The sequence below is a fragment of the Adelges cooleyi genome, unplaced genomic scaffold (assembly GCF_023614345.1).
Source record: "Adelges cooleyi isolate 19-005CV unplaced genomic scaffold, UGA_ACOO_1.1 ACOO_flye_CR_arks_rails_tigmint_CR_PRNA_21, whole genome shotgun sequence".
NCBI lineage: Eukaryota > Metazoa > Arthropoda > Insecta > Hemiptera > Adelgidae > Adelges > Adelges cooleyi.
The window spans coordinates 10,009,681-10,035,174 of record NW_026095871.1 but is presented as its reverse complement, the minus strand read 5'-3'; the positions used below and the strand labels follow the sequence as shown (position 1 = coordinate 10,035,174).

General features: G+C 31.0%; 2 protein-coding genes across 2 annotated transcripts; both read left to right on the top strand.

Moving 5' to 3' along the window:
- Nucleotides 1-3,193: 3,193 nt before the first annotated feature.
- On the top strand, nt 3,194-7,665 carry LOC126834259 (nicalin). Its single transcript, XM_050566052.1, has 12 exons — nt 3,194-3,528; nt 3,590-3,774; nt 4,776-4,923; nt 5,141-5,235; nt 5,302-5,385; nt 5,454-5,654; nt 5,721-5,828; nt 5,892-6,029; nt 6,108-6,251; nt 6,379-6,599; nt 6,817-6,895; nt 7,006-7,665. Exons 1-12 carry the CDS (start codon nt 3,357-3,359, stop codon nt 7,102-7,104), a joined length of 1,674 nt encoding a protein of 557 aa, XP_050422009.1. The 5' UTR covers nt 3,194-3,356; the 3' UTR covers nt 7,105-7,665.
- A 2,682-nt stretch (nt 7,666-10,347) lies between these two features.
- On the top strand, nt 10,348-23,411 carry LOC126834966 (uncharacterized). Its single transcript, XM_050567220.1, has 2 exons — nt 10,348-11,699; nt 22,067-23,411. The coding sequence occupies exons 1-2, from the start codon at nt 10,495-10,497 to the stop codon at nt 23,409-23,411; spliced, it is 2,550 nt and encodes an 849-aa protein (XP_050423177.1). The 5' UTR covers nt 10,348-10,494.
- The last annotated feature ends 2,083 nt before the right edge of the window (nt 23,412-25,494 follow it).

Here is a 25,494-nt window from a genome sequence, read left to right as displayed (position 1 = left end):
GGCTACTTACACCAAAGATATTTGCTGGTTTCCACGACGGGTCACTATTGCTACGTGACGTTCAATACAGATAAATACTTGTGTTCACTTTTATATTCATATATACATATCTGTGGTTAGTAATAAAATAGTGTTGTTCGTTTTTCGAATAATTTTTCTGTTTGTCAAACACAATAGTGTCGCGATTCAATGTTTTTGCATGGAGCGTAGCAAGTAAGTAAAACTGCTGTTTCAATGTATACTTGGTTCATTTTTAAACAAAATAGATAGAGTGCGTACACCGAGGACTGTCAAGCGAGAGACCAAAGCACGTACCGAAGACAAAACGCGTTACTGTAATGTTTAGTATGTTACTTATTGGTCTTAGACTTGCATACTTTGCTTCTCCAGGGAAGAACAGTGTGTATACATTCAAGACAATGGAGGCGCAATGGTAGGTCGTCACATCTTAAGTGTCATATACTGACACTTCTAAATTGTGTAATAGTAATTTTCAATAGCCATCGGAACAAATTTGGATGACGGAAGACATGGGCAACGTCTTAATGTGGAAACTGTACTTATAAAGTTCAACTTGTACGCCGATTGCACAATAATATTCAAGAATGGTAAGTATACATTTGAACAACTGCCGTGGACTCTATAAGCCGTAAGTGTGTTATAAACCAAATATTTTGGCACAAATACCTAATTTTCAATCATTTTTGGCGTGCGTGCGTTGTTTTGTATCTCAAGAAATATACATCGCCGCCCCGGTAGAACAATGACACAACTGCAATAATTAAAATTTTTCAGGAGAACCAAAAAACCAAATTATTTTTCACTAAAATGTTAATAATTCATAAATGTACAATTAATTATTACAACTACAGTTACGTCGTTTTTCTACCTTATGCGTTCGCTATATCTTAACACATTGAAGCATTTAGTCCATTTTATCAAATTTTGCAGTCGTGTTCTACCGGGGCGACGACATGTTCCTGTATACTTCCTATGTAGTTTATAATTTTTCTCCAGGCAAGAACAAAAAGGCCAGAGTACATACATTCAGGGGGAAAACGGGGCAATGGTGAGTCGTCACATCTTTATATGTTATGAGCTGTTTGACGGTGTATCGATTTGATTTAAAACTGTCTCGTTCAGTGTAAACCTAATCGTAATCTGTTTACCGAAATATTTTTTTATTCTGATTTAAAAATGTCTACTTGCAAACCTTTATTCTGCCATGCTTGTAAAAGGTCAAAGTTCAACAGCACGGATTGAACTCATTTATGGCATGGTGTTGTAAGAATTCTACTAATGTAAGTATTCCTAGATATTTTTTGAATAAAATTTAATTAGTCGGTCGAGTACAGCAACGGCCTATGCCAAATGTATTAAGTATTTAAGTCTTTGCCGTTCTCGTTCTATCATAGTTCGTTTGATGTAGCCCGAGATTGTCAGCCACGCATCCCTCGATTGGAGCATTTTCTCCACAAGTCCGTCCGGCACCTGACTTGCTTACTTTCCTTCTCTGAAGAAGAACCAGAGTGCATACATTCAAGGTTTATCCGGAGCTGATAAATTGATTGTTCTTATATTGAAGACGGTAAGTCAATTTTATTCATAGACATCAAACAGCTGGGTTACAGGTAGGAGAATATCATTTAAAACTGCTGTTTTAATTTATACTTGTTTATTTTTGACATTGACTTGTCTTAATGGCCACGTTTATTTTTTATATATACGGACAAGCCCAACATTGACAATATATACAGTAAGTATTTTAAAAATAACTAAACAATAACTATAGTAATTTAATTTAAAGTTTAAACGTTTTGCAGCGGTTGGCCACTAAAAAATAAGAAGTCGATTTTATTCTACACCTTCAACGAAGAAGTTATTTAATAATTCACGAAATTCGTCTATCAATTGGACATGGCGGTAGAAATAGAATGGAGTAGAAATTAAATTTAAAAAAAGTAAAAACTCACCATAAGAGAAATAACAGCTATGGCGTTCAAGCAACGAAAACAGGTAGGGACGAACAGAACATAGTCATAGTGAAGTTAAAGCTGTACTTGTCAAGTTCAATCGGGTGTTATTGTGTTAATTATTTTGGCGAAATTATCTTTGTCGGCATACAACCGCTTTGCAATTTCTTATACGTCATAATTTGATTTCCACTTCGGATCGAACACTGTCGAAACTGCAACAAATAGTAGTAGGTATAATACATTATTAATTTGATTAAAATATTAACATAAAACATAAACGTTAACATTTAATTAAAATATTTATTTTCACAGTCGTGGACTAGGCCTTCTCAGACGTTTTGAGCGACACACCAGACGTGCAAGTGAAACGTTTGGTTTGTCGGCAAAACTGTTCCAAGAGTGGAAACCACGCCAAAAAAAAAATTAGCCCGATACTCTACCTCGAGGGTGGTTTGGAAAAGAGTATATAATATTATTGTTGCACACACAAACACACCAATCATACAAGTACTCCTCTGTAAGTAAGTCGTTCAGACTTACCAGATGGCCATCCCCTATTTGTATAATAGATTTGTATACAGATTTATACCACAGGCGGGCCGTCGTTTGCTCGGTGTAACAGCTGTTGCCTATACTTGGCTCCTGTAATGGAGTAGCGTATTTATTGCTAGCCATAGCTCTTGGTATCAAATGATAACTATGTTTTATTGAATTTACTTTATCCATTGGTTTATTTAAGAAAAAAGTATCAATAAAAAAGTAACAGAAATAAACTTTTCGTTATTTAATTAAACGTTGTTTCTCTCTTTTTATTATAATTTGTTTTTTAAATTACTAATGGAAATCTATTTTTTATATTTAATGGATACCTACTATTTTTTTATTAATAAATAAATAAATACTAACAGCAGAATAATATAGTCATACGAAAAAATAATATAAGTAATTTATACAATTTTATACAAATTACAACAGTTGATAGTCGTAGAAACTATAAATACATTAAAAAAAATGAAGATAGTGTATTATACATTACGTTGGATATAATATTAGTAACGTTTTAATCTAACTGGCAGCGCTATCTGTACGAACACACACATACCATTATTATAAACTTAAGCGAAAATTTGTTTTTCCATGTAAATATCTAATTGGCTTATCGACTGATAAAAAGTGATAAGAAATTCGAGTTCACCATGAATATTATTAATTAATATTTTATTGAATTAAACCACTACTCACTAGGCGGTGAAATTGAGTTACGAGTACCGCCCTGGTATTACGCAATGTTTCTGGACAAATTAACTTATTAAGTTTTTTAGTTTTTAAAATAGGGTCATATATAAATAATACATCCTTTTTCTACTAGAATAAGAAATAATGTTGGGGGAATCCAACGAGTTTACAGAAATATTAAAAACCGGCTTCCCGATGTACTTGTTAATTGCTCTACCGTTATTGTTAATTATGAGCCCTGTGTGTCCGGCAAACGCAGCTCACGAATTCACAGTTAACCGTGCACAACAGTATAGTTTACAGGGCGCATCATATGGTAAGATTTGTTAAATGTTTCCTTTATTTTACTCGTGACACTTATATTTTAATTTTTACAGGCTCTAAGAGCAGTATTATTAACTTAGAAGCTAGGTCTTTGAAGACCTGGAGTAACCGTTCGAGACATTGTGTGTTCGTGTTGATGGACAATTTTACGTCGGAAGAATATGGACAGATAACTGCTGGAACAGGCGCGTTGGTACTTGTTTTACCACCAGCGCCTTATACCCAAGAGCAGCAGGATGTAAGCTTATTATATTAGTGTACAAGTTTATGTTCAGTCACATTATTTTATGCTGAAAAACTACTTTATAAGTTATAATTAATCATCATGTAGCTTAACGGGCCATGAAGGCCCAACGCTGCCATCTTAAGATGGTTTCTTGACGAATTCACTATCCGGGACGGGTAGTCAGTCCTTCGCCGGAAAGGGGGATGGCGGTTCCTTTTCACCGGGCGATTGTTTGCCCGGCAAACCGAGTGCCTGTGACCAAGTGTTGAACCGGCAATAGTGAGCGCTTACACACTACCACTTTAGACACTCGGCCACTCCTTCTCCTTGGTTATAACTAATAATAGATAAACTTATAGTATTTTTTTTATATAATTGGCTTTTCAATAGATTAAAGCATAGCAAAATAAGTCAAGGTTTTAGTGTTTTTTTCAATTTCCTGTTTTTTCTTTACATAAAAACTATAATTTTATCATATTAACGCTTCGATTACAGACCTATGTTTAGCCAAGTTGATGTGTTGTTTTTCGTTAACAGGATGAACATGCCAACTTTTTCTAGTTGGTTTATATCATACTTAACAACATTTAAATAAAATTAAACACTGTTAATTTTTTCTGTACAATACAATTCGAGGGGGGAACGACGGCCATGTGTGCATTTATCATGAGCATACACTTAAATTTTGAAGAGAAATAATATACTTCAAGGGAAAAAAAATTAAGGTGTGCTTAGATCTGCTTTTTGAATAGTAAAATTTCCTGAAGTTTTGCTATTAATATGTTGGTTATTTTTGAAAAGCTTTAAGTGCTGGTTTTTTTAGTATAGGTAATTCGAATTTACGATTAACTTCAGTAGCAAGACATACAAGTTTTAAAGTTGGGGAGACAATTTAAAAAAAAAATATTATTTCTTATTCTAATAAAAAAAAAAATGATTTTTTCGCTTTCAAATAAATAATTAGAATTTTATCTGATATGATACTTACATATTGTATTTTATTTTTAATACAGAAAATATTGGAGATAGAACAAACAGTTTTAACTTCTGATACTGGTATTCCTGTATACATCTTAACCTGGTCTAACAAAGTTGAGAGTTTGATGAAAAATATAGCAGATAGTAAGATCATTGACACTACATCTGGTTCAATTGCTAGAGGTATGAGTGCTATACATTATTATTAAACAGTCCACACCTATGTGGCTTTTCCGAGGTGGCCAAGCCGCACATTTTTTTTTGCATATCGGTTAGATGAACGATCCGATTAAAAGCTGCGTAGATGTTGACTCGTCTTAACATTATTTTAGCTTCGATGTGATTTTTTGGTATCTATTAGTTATAATAAAGTTGACGCTCTATATTTGATATATTTTAGCATTTATCGATTCTGTGACTGCAAATGCGTTCCAAATAGTTGTGACGGCAAACAAACCGATATTGCAGGAAAATGTTGCTATATCAACAATTCAGGTGAGCCTTTGTAAAGCTACTTTTTAAAATTCTATATTTTTGCATGTATTTATACTTAAATTTTAGGGTCAATTGATCGGATTTGGTTTTCGAGAAAAATTACCCAGTATTTTGATTGTCGCTCATTACGACAGTTTTGGATTGGCACCGGTAAGTCGTTAAGTTCTTTTGAGATGATATATATTTATGTACACTAATGCATTATCTTAAAATTCTAGGAGCTGTCTTACGGTGCCGATAGTAATGGTTCTGGAGCTGCTATCCTGCTGTTGTTGGCTAAGGTGTTAAGTAAAGTGTACGCGGAAAAATATCGTCCTAAATATAATATTATGTTCATATTAAGCGGCGGTGGTAAGCTTAATTATTTAGGCTCTAAAAATTGGATTGAACAACAATTTGAAAAATCAAACACATTACAAGTAAATATATAACTACTACTATGCGTAAAAAAAAAATTGACCCCATCAACAAAATATTTTTTTTAGGACGTATCCTTTGTTTTGTGTTTGGACTCTTTGGGTAGTGATAAAACCATTCATGCTCACGTATCGAAACCGCCAAAAGATGATACCAAAACGGGCAGTTTTATCAATGTAAGTATTTTTGGAAACACTGGTAATACATTCAACGTTTAAAATTGATGGTGTTTAAAACAGGAGCTCAACAAGAATTTAGGAGAAAATAGACTGAAAATTGTTCATAAAAAGATTAATCTAGGTAGTGATACGCTCGCGTGGGAGCATGAAAGATACAGTATTCGAAGATTACCAGCTTTCACTCTGTCTAGTTTAAAAGTATAACACACTTATGTATATTTTTAAACAACTGATTTTAATTATTTTCTCATTCTTTATTTTAATTTTTTTTATTAGACTCACAAGAACAATGCAAGACGTTCCATTTTAGACACTAGTTCTACCATTGATCCTAAAATCGTTTATCGCAATGCTCAAGTTATTGCTAAAGCTTTGGTATCTCATATTTACGATAATAATACCATTGACGCACCTAAGGTTGTAAGTAAAAACAATTTATTATTTAAAATTAAGTTTTAGGTATTAAATATTTTAATATATAATGTTGTCGTTTAATTGACGGTTGTAACAATGTATTAGGGTAATAGGTATTTCATTTTTTTTGCAGACCATAGATTATGAAACTCTAAGATCTACATTAGATTTATTAACTTTGCAACCGAGGTCAACACAGCTAATAGCTCAAAAAACCAATCCCCTGGTGGATGATTTATTAACGATAATGAGCAAATATTTAAAAGATGTAAACGTCTCGCATCTAACCGCAGATAAAGTTGATCCGCAGTTTTCATTTCACACGGTTACCAAAGCGACTTTACATGTCTATAGGTAAATAAAAAATTTAAGTATTTATTACTTTGTTTTACTATTATAAAATTTGTTTTTATTTTTATAATAACACTTTGATAGGTTTTTTTCATTGATTTAAACATTGTTATATTAGGTTTTTTTTATTAATTTAAAAGATCTGTAAAAAAGATATAATAATACAACTTTGTATGTAATATGTATAATATTAAATACGTGAAATTTTATATTTTTACAGGGTGAAACCGGCATTGTTTGATCTCATATATACTATAGCGATTCTCCTATACTTGACTCTAGTCTACTATTTCATTCAAGTAAATATTATAACTCAAGTACAATAAATTGTACAATGCTGTTTTGATATTTTCTTTAATACATTTTACTTACAATATTTTAGCTCTTATTTACACTATTTTTTTTACAGTTTGTGCCAATAGTATATGGATGGTATGCCGGTACTGTCAAAATGGAACCAGTTGTCGTTGCACCAAAGAAAAATGTACGGAAGGAGAAATATAAATAGTTAAATAAAAACTTTTCGGTGATTTATTAGTGTTATTTTAATGTTTTTCATTGCTCAAAATTATTAGTTTCTTTTTTTATGGATGTTCATTTTTTAGTGGTTTTAACTGAAAACTGATTTGTAGCTCTAATTTATTTATTTCTTTACTAATGATTTTTTTTGTACTTCATCCCTGTCATCGTTCCCAGTTCTGCTAAATAGTTTTACATACAAATTATATTTATCGTATTATGTCCTTTACGATAAACCTTAGCATTTGATTATTTTTTTTGTTCAACAATTTTATAGATAATGTTGTATAAACTTTTGTATATTAAATCATAGAAATTAATTACAGCTGTAAAACTTCATAACAATTATTGTAACATCGTATTATGATTGATGATTTTTTTCTTTCTATTTTTGTGTTCATTTTTTGATCTTAAAGTTAAAACAATAATAGTTTCAATTGTAGGATTGTAATATTATGTAGGTTCAGGCTTGAATTATTCGATGTATGTTGTCAGTTATAAAAAATAGTCATTCTACAATAAAGGAATAATTTGGTGTTGGAATGATAAATATTATGTTGATTTTTAATTCAATGTACCTTCTAACATTATTATTTTATCATATATCCATTTCGAGTTAGGGGATCTTACAGTCCCATTGTTTTAATATATATTTTAATGTAGAAATTAAAGAGTGCTTCAAAAACAGATTAGCGAAAGCCATAAACACTATGTAATTAAAAAACCTTAGTTTAATTTGCCGGTTTTTTTTTATGATATTGTTTTGCAATAACCAGATATATCGGAAACGCAAATTATGGACAAATAGAATGAAAACAAACTAGCCAACATTTTAGGTAAAAATTTGTTATTTTCAGAAAAAAATCTCTTTTATTAATTTTTAATTCCAAATCACTATTAAATCTAAACAAATCTTTTAATAATAAAATCCGAGATGATTAAACTATAAGAGATAGAAAGAGCTTGTCAAGGATACAAAGTATGAAAAATGTAAATAATTAAAAATAAATTATTTAAGCTTTTTACACTTTTGCTATTTTTTTTCCAATACCAGATACCTAAAACCAATGAACGAATATTGTTGTTTAGAGTCTTATTAGAATCACCTTGCAATGTAGAAGTGAAGTAAAGAGTTGAAAACTTAATCTAATATAGTTCATTCACTACAGAGCTTTAACGGTGTGTATCATTAATATATATATAAAAAGTTGAAAAATATTCATAAATATATATAACATTTTTTAAAAGTAATTCTCCATTGAAAATCAAGATTATTTAGACAAAATTATAAGATTGAAACACAGCACAACTTATCTCTGCCTCTCTCTCACATATCATAGTAACATTAGGTATCTATGCGCAGTCTATTTAATAAAATGTCTTTGGTGTACACGCAATTTTTTAGCGTTAAAACATACCTAAGCAGAATGCGTTTTAATCTTAATATCAGTTTACGTTAAAGCGCATTTTCATGTGAACCAGTTGGCGCCTTGCAAACATTTTTATACCCATTAAATACTGTGCTAACTTATATGGTTAATATAGTAGCTTATTTATCAAACATTGTAAGTATATTTTAAGTGTGCTGCTTTAAACGCTTTAAACTATCAACCGTTGTACGGCAAAAACATTCGATGGGGCGACGCGGGTTCAAAGCTTTTATATGCTTACATGCAGGCCAAAAACCCTACCATCCTGTATGATGGATTGCAAGGCATCAAAAACTTTCACCAAGTATACATGACCCAAATTAAAATGGTCAAGTTGCGATTGTTATGGACTCACTTGTTGTTGGTCACCGAAGAAAACCGAACGGAAGTGAACGCTAAAATGTACGAGACGGCAAACTCTTTCGCCATGGTAACCGGTTTGAAAGACGACAAGGCCTTTGTCGCAACTATCGATTTCTTAAACGTCGAAAATCCTTCGCCAGAAGATTACCAGTCAGCTATCGAAGATATTAGATCACAACTGATTCACAACTGTTTGTTGTTTATAGGCTGCGACGCCACGAATGCCGTCGGTGAAAACGTTTCTGAGACTTTTGACGAAGTAAGCCTGTTTATTAATAAGTACTCCGCTAGGAGAACGAAAGAAGTGGAGTATAAAGACGAAGCGAAAAAGCCACTGATCGATCCCAGTGATGTACAGAAAAATCTCAAGTTAGCTGTACTGTTCTTAAAACATGTCGTATGTTTACTGAATGATGTCGACATGGATTTCATAAAATCAGTTTTAGAGTTGGCTTATACAATTCCTAAAGATTTCTGATTGCTAATATATTGTATTTGTTCAATATGGTATCCAAGAAAATTACCTAATAATTTTAAGTTCACATAAATTATATTACAGAGCACATAAGTTTATTGTGAATACACCGCCTCGTGGCTTCAATAATACATTATGATGATATTAAATGTAATATATACATACACTTAATAATTAATATACATTTTAATATTACTGTGGTATTATAAATTAATCCATACGTGTACATTCTTATTCTTGTGTTCGCCGAATATATAAGGAATAATACCAAACCATTCAAATGAAGGCGCAGTCTCTTTCCAAAGTTAGGTACTTACCAATCCGATTTGAAAAAACATTTTTTTATAACATTTGACTAACAAATTTGTAATTGTTAAAGTTGTGGTATAAACGTTTATATATTAACTTTTTTATCATCTCCTAACTGGTTTCCACCTATATGTAATGTATAACAGGGTTTGCGCGAATCTATACTATAGAAGCAGAGAATTGTAACTGTGCTTGCGTGGGAATTTTTTGATTTATCAAATATTTTTAAATTCATTAATGTTTAAAGAAAAACTATTAAACTAGTTTATTGTGTAATCAAAACATTTAAAAACGGTTAAGTACAGCGATAGTGTTTTCCTCTAGTTACTGTGAAAATTTGGTGATTTTTACAACAATTATATTCTATTTAGATGAAAAACAATTGTAATTTCCTATACAGAAATGTCAAATTACTGTGATAGTCTGACAAAAACGGAGTTTTAACAACACCGTAGAAGTATTTTTTAAGGAGTTCATGAGCGTTTTGGATTTGTCAACAACAGCGATCTCGGGTTATTTTTTACACTTGCAACAAATATTTTGCTTGCCGTTTGTCAATGCAATGTTAACATGTTTCTTTAAACACAATAATAAAATAACTACAATGATAAAATTGAAATCTAAGAAAATATTATTCACATACGTGTTTGCAAACAGCGGATTAGAATAAAAACATTAGACAATTTAAAAAAAATGTAATCGCAGTACAGGTTTTGTAGAACATAATAGTATATTTTATAAGCGTGTACCCAATATAGTAGTGTAATACCTAATATAAAGAGGTTTTTTTTTTTTTGGAAAAATGAACACGTACTTCATTTTTTTACTTTTAATCCTATATTCGAAAGTTTACAGCGAAGAACTAATATCATTAGCGGCTAAATTGGACCGAGAGGACATCGTCAAAATCTTAAATGACAAAGAAGTAAAATGGCGTCAAGTTTTAAATCAAAGTATTTTATACAGCGATAAATATCATGCTCTACAAGTTTACATTGAGAACAATGACCATACTACCGGTAAAATAGACGAATTTAATGTCCTCGGCGTTCTACAGAAATTCGACGAAGATAATGATTGGGATAAGAAGATAAGTATCGATGATATACGTGGCCTAATTCAAGACGCTACCAAATGTGCCGGTTTGACGAATACTAACTTGTTTGCAATGTTAATACTCAACGACTTTCTACCATTCTTGCATGTTTTGATCGACAGAAATAAACCGTTCACAATAAATGATTTTTTCGGTCTAACTCTAGATGAAAAAGATGCGTCTGAGGAAAAAATCAACGAGGGCTGTGATCACGACCCTGAAATTCTGAGTTTACTGCCTAAATTGGACAAACATAAAGAAAATTGTGAAACTTCAGAAGCTAAAAATATGGGGAAAAACACAATAATCCGCTCAAAAGTCTACGATAAATATCATAATATGAATTTCAGTATAATAACAGAACAGGGTAGTATTAAATTAAATGGAATGGGCAAGTTACTCGAAAATAAATTGGAAATTAATTCTACATGGAAAAGAATACTACGCAATAGAACTTCCCTAGATATTAGTTACCGTATTAATCAAATGGAATTTAATTCAGCATTTAATCCTCGTGGGACGGTCAACCCCGTTGTCGTCAATTTGTACGAGATTATACTTGTTCTTATTTTTACAATACAAATCACTGACGCAAAATTGGAGAAAACTTGCGTGACTCATGGTGGCTGTTTTGTAAAAAAATACAAATCCTTGACTGAAGAACTCGGTTATGAATTCGACCAGTTTATCGAGGATTTAAATGAAAATAAAATGACTGATTCTAAACGGAACTTGTATACCAATTTGTTGGCACAGATGGCCGATACATTAAATAACATTGTTAAGAAATGTGATAAACTAGCTGACGTTAGTCCTTGCACCCCATTTTTCATACAACAAGCTAGTTTTGAAGACATAAATACCACAGTTTGTTTGGACATTACGCATGACAAAGAAGCAGAAGATTATAGGTAATATACATAGAAAAATATCCTACCGTGTATTTTTTTACTGTAAAAGTAAAAAAAAAATCGTATAGTTTAATAAAAAGTTTTATTAAACTATACGATTTTTTTTTTATTGAGCACTTAGGTATAATAGACTTATAACCACTTTACCCATACAGCATAACAATGACACGTATAAAAATGATTTTTTTTTTTTTGGGTAACTTTAGTTCCAATTCTTAAGTTTAATATAATTAGAAAAAAATATTAAAATAACTAATTTTTTCATCTCAGTTATAGTATTGAAAATATTTTTCTCGCATATTTAGTTGTTTTTTATTTTCTATTCGAAATGTACAAAAAAAAACCGTTTGCCTACTAAAAACCTATACTTGTTTGCTAGACTAATTTTCCATCGAACATTCTTATAATGAAATACTACGCATTCCTATTATTTTATGTATGTAATTCAATTCTATTGTAACTTAATAAACTTATTTTTTTTTAATTTCATAAGTAGTACACTTTATATAATAGATTGTATCAAGTACACAAATCATCTATAGGTATTAACTATTAATGTCAAATACTATTTTTCATTATTTTATTATTTTCAGTTGTTTCAAGAATGCAACGATCCGGAAATTATCATTCAGCACTGCTACTGGAACTATTTCTGACATTGAAGATTCTGACAAAGAAGAATCTAATAATAAAGATTCTGACGATATAGAAGCTTCTGGTTTTTATTATGATTTTAAAGAAACAGTCGAAGTCAATTTATCTTAATGTAATGATATAATATTTTAAAGATTATAATTTTTATACTTCTTTATAAAAATGATAATTTTTAGCTATTATCATAATAAATTTTAACATTACAGACGTTTATATATCATCTTAAAATAGAATATGAATGTTAAAAATAATTATTATTTTTAAAAGTAATAAGATTTAAACATTTAATCTTTACATTCCTTAAAATATAAAATTATTACATTATAATAAATAATGTAGTGTACAATATTATATTAATTATTATACAATCATTTCCAAAATAATTTATTTTGTTTTATTAATGCACTAAAACCGGTACAATAAAGACACTCCATGCAAAAATGTTTACAGCTACCTTTGTTAACTATAATTGAATAATAATTTGAAACTTATTTGCAATTTGGTTTGCGTACATTATTAAAATAATACTAATTATTATTATTTATTATAACAAAATGAATGGTTAAAAATATATATTTACATATAATTAAGCATATTGTAGTATTAGCCAGAGGTTGAGTTATCCCCGATAATCAGTGTACACAATGTGTACAATTTTTGATGAACTTAAAACATTTCTGAGTAATTTAAGGTATCTTTAGAAATGTCTAAAGATGACTAAAGTTATTACCCTATTCTACTAAAATTGTAAGGTTACTGATTACCTGTTTAGACAGAATTTGGATTGTATGTGTTAGTTTAATTACCATTATTCTTCGCTACTGGAATTTTGTTTGTATTTTGTGTTATTTATGACAAGACCACCCGCAGTTGATTTCCAAGTTTGACAAAAAACAAATATATATTAACCCTGTGATCAGATTTAATAGTTTTTTTTTTAACGAAATCTCAATAAATAATAGTTTTCTTTACTCTTCTTACCATACTTTCACACCTAAAAACGGACTATAAAATATCCCATTTAAATTAAAATATATACTTTAGGGGGTATTTTTTTCACGTGAAAGTCGCCATGCCTCTTAAAACGGGTGGTTGCACGTTTTTTTTTTATTAAAACACAAATATATAGTTTGTATGAGAGAAAAATTATTTTTAAATCGAATTTTTCCAAAGAAATTCGTTAACTGATGGATCGCTTTTGGCCACCGATGATCTCTGTATAATATCAATATAAATATAGCTAAATTAAAACACAAATATTATATCGTTTGTCGCATAACATTTTACCATGTTCGGACAGATAATCAGTAAGTAGCTAGGGAAGGTATCCACTACCTTTTTAAACAATTGATTTATTTCACTGAACATTTGGTGTTCAATTATTTGTTCGTGTTTAATTCATTTTTGTGGTAACAGTTACATATAAACTAGTGTTCTTTAATATTGCAAAATAAAGCGTTAACACATCGAATTCGTTACAGAGACTCTTAAAGTCAGAAATGGATTTGGGTATTACCTTTACCTATTAGAGACAATGCGCCCATTACACCTGTGATGTTAAAATGCCTATACTTTACGCCTTGTAAAATTTGACAATTTTACACTTTTTTTTCTTTAAATCGATACCTTTTAGTGCCTTGACTACCTACTAGATGTCGATATCAAACATTACAATCTTTTATTTTGTTCGATTAACTAAATGTACAAATGTAAAAAAATGTCCTCCAATATTTTTGGTTTTCAATACAGTATTGAAATGGTTGCTGCCACAAAAATAAAGTTTAATTATTTATCATTACATCTTACTGAAAAGTACTAATCACCTTTCAAAATTCAACCCCAATTTATTTGTAAGCGCAAAGCAACTACAGGAAGCATTTAAATAAAATGGGTGATTTTTTATATTTATTTTTACTTCATTTAATTAATACAGCTGTTCCTTCCTATAAATTTAGAAATCGACTGATCTGCCCCATAAACAGGACAACCTTATGAACCTCATGTAATAATATCAATAGTATGATACTTTTCACACTACTGTAGTAATATTATTAGAGATAGCCTTTTAACTATCTATTATTTATAGCTTTTTTAATTGAAAATTATATATAAATTCTCCACTTTGTTAAAAAAAATTAAACGTAGATCACATTACGTTTAATTTGTTTTCTTTTATTGATGAAAAATGTCATCAATCAATAAGTATTTTTAAGTTACTAGAAAGCTCTTACCCCTGTAGACCCTACAATGTAAATATTTTTCAAATATTTGTTGACTGTTGGTTCATTTATAAGTACCTAGCAATCTATAAATTTACTGCGAACAAAGTATAATTTTTCATTAACAACGGAAAAAGTTCGACAACAAATTTTTGAGAAAATAATATATTATGATTTATGTCATAGACACGCTCTTGATTATGTCTACTTTTTTTTTTTTGTATCACCCTCACTGAGTGGTAATGTTTTGGCTTTGCTTCCCTCCTAGCCCGACGTCGTTTATTCACGACAAAATACCAACTAAATAATAATATTTACAAAAAGACAGGGTTTTCCGCGCGCGATTATATCTACTTGTACAGTGTTTTTATAGAACCGAAAATGTGTGCGATTGGTTCTAGGGTGGGTGTAAATAGACAGATTTTACCCCCAAAACTGAAAAATTATGGTTTTTTATTTTTTTTAAAATATTTTTTAGCCAATTAAAGAAAAATGTAAAACAAATGTTTTCCTTTAATGTAATAATAAAACCAGACAAAAATGGTTTATAATTGCAACAAAAAAAAAAAACCCTAAATTTTTCTGTAAGGTATTCGGTTTTAATAAATGCCGTTAAGAAGTCTAGTAATTTGCTTTTAATATTGTATACGTGTTCATTTATTATTTGTAAATTAATACTAGATACGACCGTTGTTTTTAATAATTTTAATTTAGTTGTTAAATTAAAAAACGTCATAGATTGTGGAACACTTGTATACACAACAATATATTAAATACCAATATGAATCACAGTAAATACATATGCACCAGTGACGATACCTTTTTTTTCTTTACGTTAAAGAAAATGACCATTGGGCTTTTTTGCATTATTGTTCGCTTACATACTATAAAAATTAAAATATCATATCTAGGGTCAAGTGGGATAAATGTAAACGAACGGGGCAAATGTAAATGAATTTTTTCTTTTTTAGAAATAACAAAGTGTTCGTATTTTATTTAATTTTTTATGGTATACTAACATCTTAAAAGACAGTTGATCTTGACACCTCCTTTACACCAATCCAACAAAGTCAACCCAAAACAAATCCTTGCCTTTTACCACTAAATATAAATGCATTAATACATTTTTCATAATTTTGGGATTTATTAATACATTATTATTTAATATTTAAATAATGATATCAACAAAATAATTTCGTTTACTTTCCATTTAGGTTCCAATAATATGTATATATATAATAATATACTCAACAAAATTTTAATTTTAATTATTGAATTCAATATTTTTAGTATTCAGGTACTAGGTATTCTGATATATAACAATTAGAATGATATACATAGTTAAATTTAATTCCCTCCTTTCTACCCACCCCCTTGATTGGTGTGTTGTTATTCTCATGACAAAATAAATAGGTAGGTATGATATCAACTGTCGTGATACGCAGTTTCAGCGATCTTGCTTTTCTCCAAACGTTATCAGGCGGTAGTAATCAATATTCATGCTATCACTTACATGTGTTCCGTGAGATGACATTATGTTAAAATAATTTATTTTTAATTAAAATTATAAATCTAATAGTTATTCCATTGATTTTTCCTAATAGACAAAAAACATTTCTTATAGAGTTATGTCTTTAATATCACACATTGTGTAGTTAATGCTCCAATGTATAAAAGCCAAGGAATGAGATTATAACAATATACATATTTTATAGATCTTTTCACAATCTAACCCCTGTGGGTTGGGGTTAAGAATATATATACAGTAACTCCTGCTAATTAAGGGCGCTTAAAAGGACGTAGCGGTAAGACACAGTAACTACTACTACAGCAGCTTGTACATCTCACAAAACGTAATGGCTCATCAACTGTGATGCAAAAAGCAAGAGAGAACTACCTACTGTATTCATTTCCTTAGAATAAGGATAAACTAAACTATGTTGGTTGCAGGAAAACGCTTTTACAAGTAATTGAAAGAAGTCTTTTTTGCATAATTTAACCTTTCTATGTTATGCCTGTGTATGATTTAAAATATATACATGAATACATATTTATTATATATTTAATTGTATAAAAAACTATGTTTTCAGCAGAGCCAAGCTTAAATACTTAGGGTTAGTGCTAACTGAAAAGAATGATATAGATAAGGAAATTTCATATAAAATATGGTGTTCTACTATTAGCTAATCCTTCTTGACTAAAACAATTATTATTAAAAAAAAAAAAATGATACAAAATGTAATTTAACCCTTTCACTACCACTGCCCATTACATAGGACATGACTTTATTTTCTCTTTTGTGATTTACTGTGTACACAAAAAGTTCCAGATATGGACACGGAAAATTTTTTTTTTTCAAAAAAATTAATTCGGTAATGAAAGGGAGTACCATACTTCTCTATTAATACAAATTACATAACCTAAATTGTAGTTATAGTAAAATTATTATCGGCACCGTTCCAATGTACGACTCATTTTCGTCCAATGTGCGCCCTACACTTTTTTATGAACACTTAGACTTGGACCGGTGCCTGTGTATCTTACTAATATCATACCTCAATGGTATTGAATTTGGCTCTCCTCGTAAATAGCCTGCTAATTTGGGTACTTAAGTTTTCTCAACAATATTATTAGCATTGAAATGTAATGAACATACAAAAGCTACAACAACACCAACTCCTTTTATCTCGAGAAAAACTAAATATAACATAATATCTGTTACCTTTATCTACATTTAATAGGTTTATTACTTTGAATTTGCAAAACCCATTTTTTTTTAATTCCTCAATTTTAGGAAATTTGTGAAGATGGATGTGTGTATTTTTGTTGAGACCTTTGCGCCTACTGCCACTTAAACATCCATCAATAACACAAAGAGGCATTTTAAATTATATTTAAATAAACAAAATAAATATACTCTTTATACAGTCTTCATAGTTAATTATTCTCTACTTTAGTTCTATTTATTATATACATCATTTAAAAACTAAAGTTTTGGCGGGTATATAATTTCCTGATAAGATATAATTTATAGCCAATCATAGGCGGAGAAAAGCTATCGCCATTTCTGCGCATTCGATTCATAAACTCGTATTTTGACATCATACCTATCTATTTTGACATGGTTATTTTTAAGATCTTATAATAAAATTTGCTTATAAATTCGCATCTGAAATTTCTAATAGTATTTTATTTGGAATAGGTTTTAATATTAGTTTGTGTAATAAGCATTTTTTTTATGTGATGCACCAGATGTCGCTTAGCAAACAATTTGCTACCCGCCAAGTACTGCGCTAACTTTTGTAATTAATATAATTGCTTAGTCATCAAACTATATCAATTATAAGTGCGCTGACTCGAACAGTCACTTACAGAATTCTAATCGAAAAGTCTAAAGCTCAATCACGCTGTAACCGCTCGACCAAGTATATTTTTCAGAACTTAAAATTAAAAGTAATCATCTTTAATTTTCATCGTCGGTAAATTAACTGTTTCCAATGGATCGCCAACATTCACTATTGTTTGCTTTGCTATTTTGCGTTAATACCTTGAACGTATACGCAGCCATGGAACCGTATTGCAGAGGACAATCGCTTCAAAATGATTACTATAATTTTTTGAAAAAATTGCCCATGGGATACACAATTCCCCAACTAAGCACGACTGAAGATATGGCTGGGACCGTTGAAGTCATAAAAAAAAACACAGTGTGTGGAATTCAAACAATATGCCTTTCGATAATGCGCATCACGGCGGCAAAGAACACGTCCGTCATCGATGCACATACTTTGAGAACTAGGATTTCTTCGTTTCACAAAATTCCTCGCATCATGATGGTGATACTTTACAACATCAACGCCGTTTATGCCGACCATGTCCTTTATCCGATATGGATGTTTTATTTGTACGTTCATGACATTTTCTCCTATTGGAATCATTTCGACAGCGTACAAATGTCTAAAGTACACGAAATGATAACCGAACAACTGCTGACGTCTATGGAAGGCTGTCCGGACCACAACGAATTCGACGTGAGCGATCAAGAATCCCGTTTATATTCCGATTACCGTGATTTTCTAAACCCGACCACTTCCTCCGAATCTAGCATGTTTTCGAACATGCACGGACACCTAAGCCAACACTTCGATGTGATTCGTCAGACCCTGATTGAGGCCACTGAAGAAAACTACTGTCTAATCGACATCAGGAGATTGTTCTTTAACACAGATTCATTTCTATGGGATGACGGTGAAATGTGGAACTATCAACCGTTGTACGGCAAAAACATTCGATGGGGCGACGCGGGTTCAAAGCTTTTATATGCTTACATGCAGGCCAAAAAGCCTACCATCCTGTATGATGGATTGCAAGGCATAAAAAACTTTCACCAAGTATACATGACCCAAATTAAAATGGTCAAGTTGCGATTGTTATGGACTCACTTGTTGTTGGTCACCGAAGAAAACCGAACGGAAGTGAACGCTAAAATGTACGAGACGGCAAACTCTTTCGCCATGGTAACCGGTTTGAAAGACGACAAGGCCTTTGTCGCAACTATCGATTTCTTAAACGTCGAAAATCCTTCGCCAGAAGATTACCAGTCAGCTATCGAAGATATTAGATCACAACTGATTCACAGCTGTTTGTTGTTTATAGGCTGCGACGCCACGAATGCCGTCGGTGAAAACGTTTCTGAGACTTTTGACGAAGTAAGCATGTTTATTAATAAGTACTACGCTAGGAGAACGAAAGAAGTGGAGTATAAAGACGAAGCGAAAAAGCCACTGATCGATCCCAGTGATGTACAGAAAAATCTCAAGTTAGCTATACTGTTTTTAAAACATGTCGTATGTTTACTGAATGATACCGACATGGATTTCATAAAATCAGTTTTAGAGTTGGCTTATACAATTCCTAAAGATTTCTGATTGCTAATATATTGTATTTGTTCAATATGGTATCCAAGAAAATTACCTAATAATTTTAAGTTCACATAAATTATATTACAGAGCATATAAGTTTATTGTGAATACACCGCCTCGTGGCTTCAATAATACATTATGATGATATTAAATGTAATATATACATATACTTAATAATTAATATACATTTTAATATTACTGTGGTATTATAAATCAATCCATACGTGTACATTCTTATTCTTGTGTTCGTCGAATATATAAGGAATAATACCAAACCATTCAAATGAAGGCGCAGTCTCTTTCCAAAGTTAGGTACTTACAAATCCGATTTGAAAAAAAATTTTTTTTATAACATTTGACTAACAAATTTGTAATTGTTAAAGTTGTGGTATAAACGTTTATATATTAACTTTTTTATCATCTCCTAACTGGTTTCCACCTGTATGTAATGTATAACAGGGTTTGCGTGAATCTATACTATAGAAGCAGAGAATTGTAACTGTGCTTGCGTGGGAATTTTTAGATTTATCAAATATTTTTAAATTCATTAATGTTTAAAGAAAAACTATTAAACTAGTTTATTGTGTAATCAAAACATTTAAAAACGGTTAAGTACAGCGATAGAGTTTTCCTCTAGTTACTGTGAAAATTTGGTGATTTTTACAACAATTATATTCTATTTAGATGAAAAACAATTGTAATTTCCTTTACAGAAATGTCAAATTACTGTGATAGTCTGACAAAAACGGAGTTTTAACAACACCGTAGAAGTATTTTTTATGGAGTTCATGAGCGTTTTGGATTTGTCAACAACAGCGATCTCGGGTTATTTTTTACACTTGCAACAAATATTTTGCTTGCCGTTTGTCAATGCAATGTTAACAAGTTTCTTTAAACACAATAATAAAATAACTACAATGATAAAATTGAAATCTAAGAAAATATTATTCACATACGTGTTTGCAAACAGCGGATTAGAATAAAAACATTAGACAATTTAAAAAAAATGTAATCGCAGTACAGGTTTTGTAGAACATAATAGTATATTTTATAAGCGTGTACCCAATATAGTAGTGTGATACCTAATATAAAGAGGTTTTTTTTTTTTTGGAAAAATGAACACGTACTTCATTTTTTTACTTTTAATCCTATATTCGAAAGTTTACAGCGAAGAACTAATATCATTAGCGGCTAAATTGGACCGAGAGGACATCGTCAAAATCTTAAATGACAAAGAAGTAAAATGGCGTCAAGTTTTAAATCAAAGTATTTTATACAGCGATAAATATCATGCTCTACAAGTTTACATTGAGAACAATGACCATACTACCGGTAAAATAGACGAATTTAATGTCCTCGGCGTTCTACAGAAATTCGACGAAGATAATGATTGGGATAAGAAGATAAGTATCGATGATATACGTGGCCTAATTCAAGACGCTACCAAATGTGCCGGTTTGACGAATACTAACTTGTTTGCAATGTTAATACTCAACGACTTTCTACCATTCTTGCATGTTTTGATCGACAGAAATAAACCGTTCACAATAAATGATTTTTTCGGTCTAACTCTAGATGAAAAAGATGCGTCTGAGGAAAAAATCAACGAGGGCTGTGATCACGACCCTGAAATTCTGAGTTTACCGCCTAAATTGGACAGACATAAAGAAAATTGTGAAACTTCAGAAGCTAAAAATATGGGGAAAAACACAATAATCCGCTCAAAAGTCTACGATAAATATCATAATATGAATTTCAGTATAATAACAGAACAGGGTAGTATTAAATTAAATGGAATGGGCAAGTTACTCGAAAATAAATTGGAAATTAATTCTACATGGAAAAGAATACTACGCAATAGAACTTCCCTAGATATTAGTTACCGTATTAATCAAATGGAATTTAATTCAGCATTTAATCCTCGTGGGACGGTCAACCCCGTTGTCGTCAATTTGTACGAGATTATACTTGTTCTTATTTTTACAATACAAATCACTGACGCAAAATTGGAGAAAACTTGCGTGACTCATGGTGGCTGTTTTGTAAAAAAATACAAATCCTTGACTGAAGAACTCGGTTATGAATTCGACCAGTTTATCGAGGATTTAAATGAAAATAAAATGACTGATTCTAAACGGAACTTGTATACCAATTTGTTGGCACAGATGGCCGATACATTAAATAACATTGTTAAGAAATGTGATAAACTAGCTGACGTTTTTCCTTGCACCCCATTTTTCATACAACAAGCTAGATTTGAAGACATAAATACCACAGTTTGTTTGGACATTACGCATGACAAAGAAGCAGAAGATTATAGGTAATATACATATAAAAAAATCCTACCGTGTATTTTTTTATTGAGCACTTAGGTATAATAGACTTATAACCACTTTACCCATACAGCATAACAATGACACGTATAAAATGATTTTTTTTTTTTTGGGTAACTTTAGTTCCAATTCTTAAGTTTAATATAATTAGAAAAAAATATTAAAATTACTAATTTTTTCATCTCAGTTATAGTATTGAAAATATTTTTCTCGCATATTTAGTTGTTTTTTATTTGCAGAGGACAATCGCTTCAAAATGATTACTATAATTTTTTGAAAAAATTGCCCATGGGATACACAATTCCCCAACTAAGCACAACTGAAGATATGGCTGGGACCGTTGAAGTCATAAAAAAAAACACAGTGTGTGGAATTCAAACGATATGCCTTTCGATAATGCGCATCACGGCGGCAAAGAACACGTCCGTCATCGATGCACATACTTTGAGAACTAGGATTTCTTCGTTTCACAAAATTCCTCGCATCATGATGGTGATACTTTACAACATCAACGCCGTTTATGCCGACCATGTCCTTTATCCGATATGGATGTTTTATTTGTACGTTCATGGCATTTTCTCCTATTGGAATCACTTCGACAGCGTACAAATGTCTAAAGTACACGAAATGATAACCGAACAACTGCTAACGTCTATGGAAGGCTGTCCGGGCCACAACGAATTCGACGTGACTGATCAGGAATCCCGTTTATATTCCGATTACCGTGATTTTTTAAACCCGACCACTTCTTCCAAATCTAGCATGTTTTCGAACATGCACGGACACCTAAGCCAACACTTCGATGTGATTCGTCAGACCCTGATTGAGGCCACTGGAGAAAACTACTGTATATTCGACATCAAAAACTTGTTCTTCAACACCGATGCATTTCTATGGGTTGACGATGAAATGTGGGAATATCGACAGTTGTACGGCAAAAACATTCGATGGGGTGACGCGGGTTCTAAGTTTTTATACGCTTTCATGCAGGCCAAAAAGCCTACCATCCTGTATGATGGATTGCAAGGCATAAAAAACTTTCACCAAGTATACATGACCCAAATTAAAATGGTCAAGTTGCGATTGTTATGGACTCACTTGTTGTTGGTCACCGAAGAAAACCGAACGGAAGTGAACGCTAAAATGTACGAGACGGCAAACTCTTTCGCCATGGTAACCGGTTTGAAAGACGACAAGGCCTTTGTCGCAACTATCGATTTCTTAAACGTCGAAAATCCTTCGCCAGAAGATTACCAGTCAGCCATCGAAGATATTAGAACACAACTGATTCACAGCTGTTTGTTGTTTATAGGCTGCGACGCCACGAATGCCGTCGGTGAAAACGTTTCTGAGACTTTTGACGAAGTAAGCATGTTTATTAATAAGTACTCCGCTAGGAGAACGAAAGAAGTGGAGTATAAAGACGAAGCGAAAAAGCCACTGATCGATCCCAGTGATGTACAGAAAAATCTCAAGTTAGCTGTACTGTTCTTAAAACATGTCGAATGTTTACTGAATGATGTCGACATGGACTTCGTAAAATCGGTTTTAGCGTTGGCTTATACAATTCCAATGGATTTCTGATTGTAAATTAATGATTTATGATGCATTTAGGAAAATTACCTAATAATTTTAAGTTTACATAAAATATTTTACAGAGCACATAAGTTAAGTTTATTGTAAATGCACCGCCTCATGGCTTCAGTAATAACTAATACATTATGATAATATTAAACGTAAAATATACATATACTTTATAATTAATATACATTTAAATATTACAGTTTTATCCCATATGCGTACATTCTTATTTTGTATTAACTCACATCAGCAATAATTATTTTTTTTGGTGTATTTTAGGGTGGATACGAACAGGTATTCCCGGGTCACTATGTTGTATATAGAGTAGAAAGGGTTGTCTCCTCGTTGGTGTTAAAAAACCATTATTATTTCGATATATTTTAAGTTTTTTTGAATTGATGAATTACCCCAATAATAAATATGTTGTTTAGACAATTATTTTACTAGAAATAACATAATAGTAATAAAATTACCACTTTAGAGAATCTTGGTATACGGCCATCTAACGCGGCCACCTTTAATTTTTCAAAATTTATTCCTTTGTCATCTTTACCTAGAAATCACCACATCATACAAAAAAATAAAATAAAATGTTTTAGAGCATTTTTTTGGAAAAAAATACTATTATATTTAATTTACATAATTTTCTATTTTTTTTTTTTTTTACTTAAAATAGTTACTATAATATGATTTTTTTTAAAATTATTAAGTGTACCTAATCGTGATTACCTCCGCTATTCTTAAATTTAATCCCGTATTCTTTTATTACAGCCTGGAATTCAACTTTGTCATCGTTTGAATAAAATGTATCTAAGTCATTGAAGGTAACGTAACTACTGTCGCCATGTCTTAACTCGTTCCATAGATCTTCTATTTGCTAAATAATGGTAATAAAATAATACAAAAAGTGATTTATTTTGCTTTTAAAAACAAATATAGGTCGATTTAAGTCAGTAAAATACATTTTTTTTTAAACTTATATAAAATTGTTTATAAACCCCACGAGGATTTGATCTTGATAAAACTTCCTATTCCCAGCATAGGATTACGGTTTTTATGTAATTCTGTAATTTTTAATAATTCAATAGACAAATATTTGAAAAATATTAAATGTTTGTTATTTTAATACAAATTTGGTATCAAAGTACTATAATTTGTCAATTGAGTCAAGTGGGAGTGGGATATAAAAATCTCCTTCTTATTCTTTATCTTCGCCTTACAATTCCAACTACATGGGGTTCGGCCACCCTAGTCCTACAACCTCCATAGAGCTCGATCTTCTACATCTATAATTACCCCAGCTATCTTCTTTCTCTTCCTCTCTTTCCCTCTACATTCATCTTCATAACATCTCTTCTCATTGCCTCTGTCTCATCTCTTCTCATAACTTGACCAAACCATTTCAACCTATTCTCTCTCGTTTTCCCTACAATTGATGCAATTCGACTACTCTCCCTTATGTATTCGTTTCCTATTCTATCCTCCCTATTCACTCCACTCCACAGTCCACTCATCCGTCTTAGCATTCTCATTTTAAGACGGAGCGGGATATAAAACAATAAAATATTATTTAATTTTGTTAAAAACAATAACAGTGATAAGTTAAAATTCTATGTACGAATTATTTTTTACTAAATTACAATTACCTTATCATCGATAGAAATTACTGTTTGAACACAATAAAATAATACAACTGAAATTCATTTTTAAATTTGTTATTTTCCGTAATAATGAAAGTTACCAATCTTTATATAAACTTTTAAACTAATTGCAATCTATCAAATAAACAATTTGTATAGGTACCTACTTAATAAAAGCCCTTTTATAATAAATTGAGTTTAACTACTATTTATTTTTTATATATTAAAATATATTTTATGTATGAAGTACTTCGCACTACTATTTAATGCACATCCAAACAAAGAGAAAAACATTTTATTTGTGAATATGACTTTCATACTCTATTCATTTTGGTAAAAAAATTACTTTGACCTAGACTTTTGACAGAAAAGTAATGAACAACAGCAATTGTTTTGTATTTACCTTTACAAACATAACATAAGAATCTAGAGCACTGTACTGTCTT

Excerpts from the sequence above, each read along its gene's own strand:
- LOC126834259 (XM_050566052.1), top strand. The coding sequence starts at position 3,357 with ATGTTGGGGGAATCCAACGAGTTTACAGAAATATTAAAAACCGGCTTC. Across the intron at positions 3,775-4,775 it reads ATACCCAAGAGCAGCAGGAT|AAAATATTGGAGATAGAACA; the intron begins GTAAGCTTATTA and ends TTTTTAATACAG. Across the intron at positions 5,829-5,891 it reads AAACGGGCAGTTTTATCAAT|GAGCTCAACAAGAATTTAGG; the intron begins GTAAGTATTTTT and ends TGTTTAAAACAG.
- LOC126834966 (XM_050567220.1), top strand. The coding sequence starts at position 10,495 with ATGAACACGTACTTCATTTTTTTACTTTTAATCCTATATTCGAAAGTT. Across the intron at positions 11,700-22,066 it reads AAAGAAGCAGAAGATTATAG|AGGACAATCGCTTCAAAATG; the intron begins GTAATATACATA and ends TTTTATTTGCAG.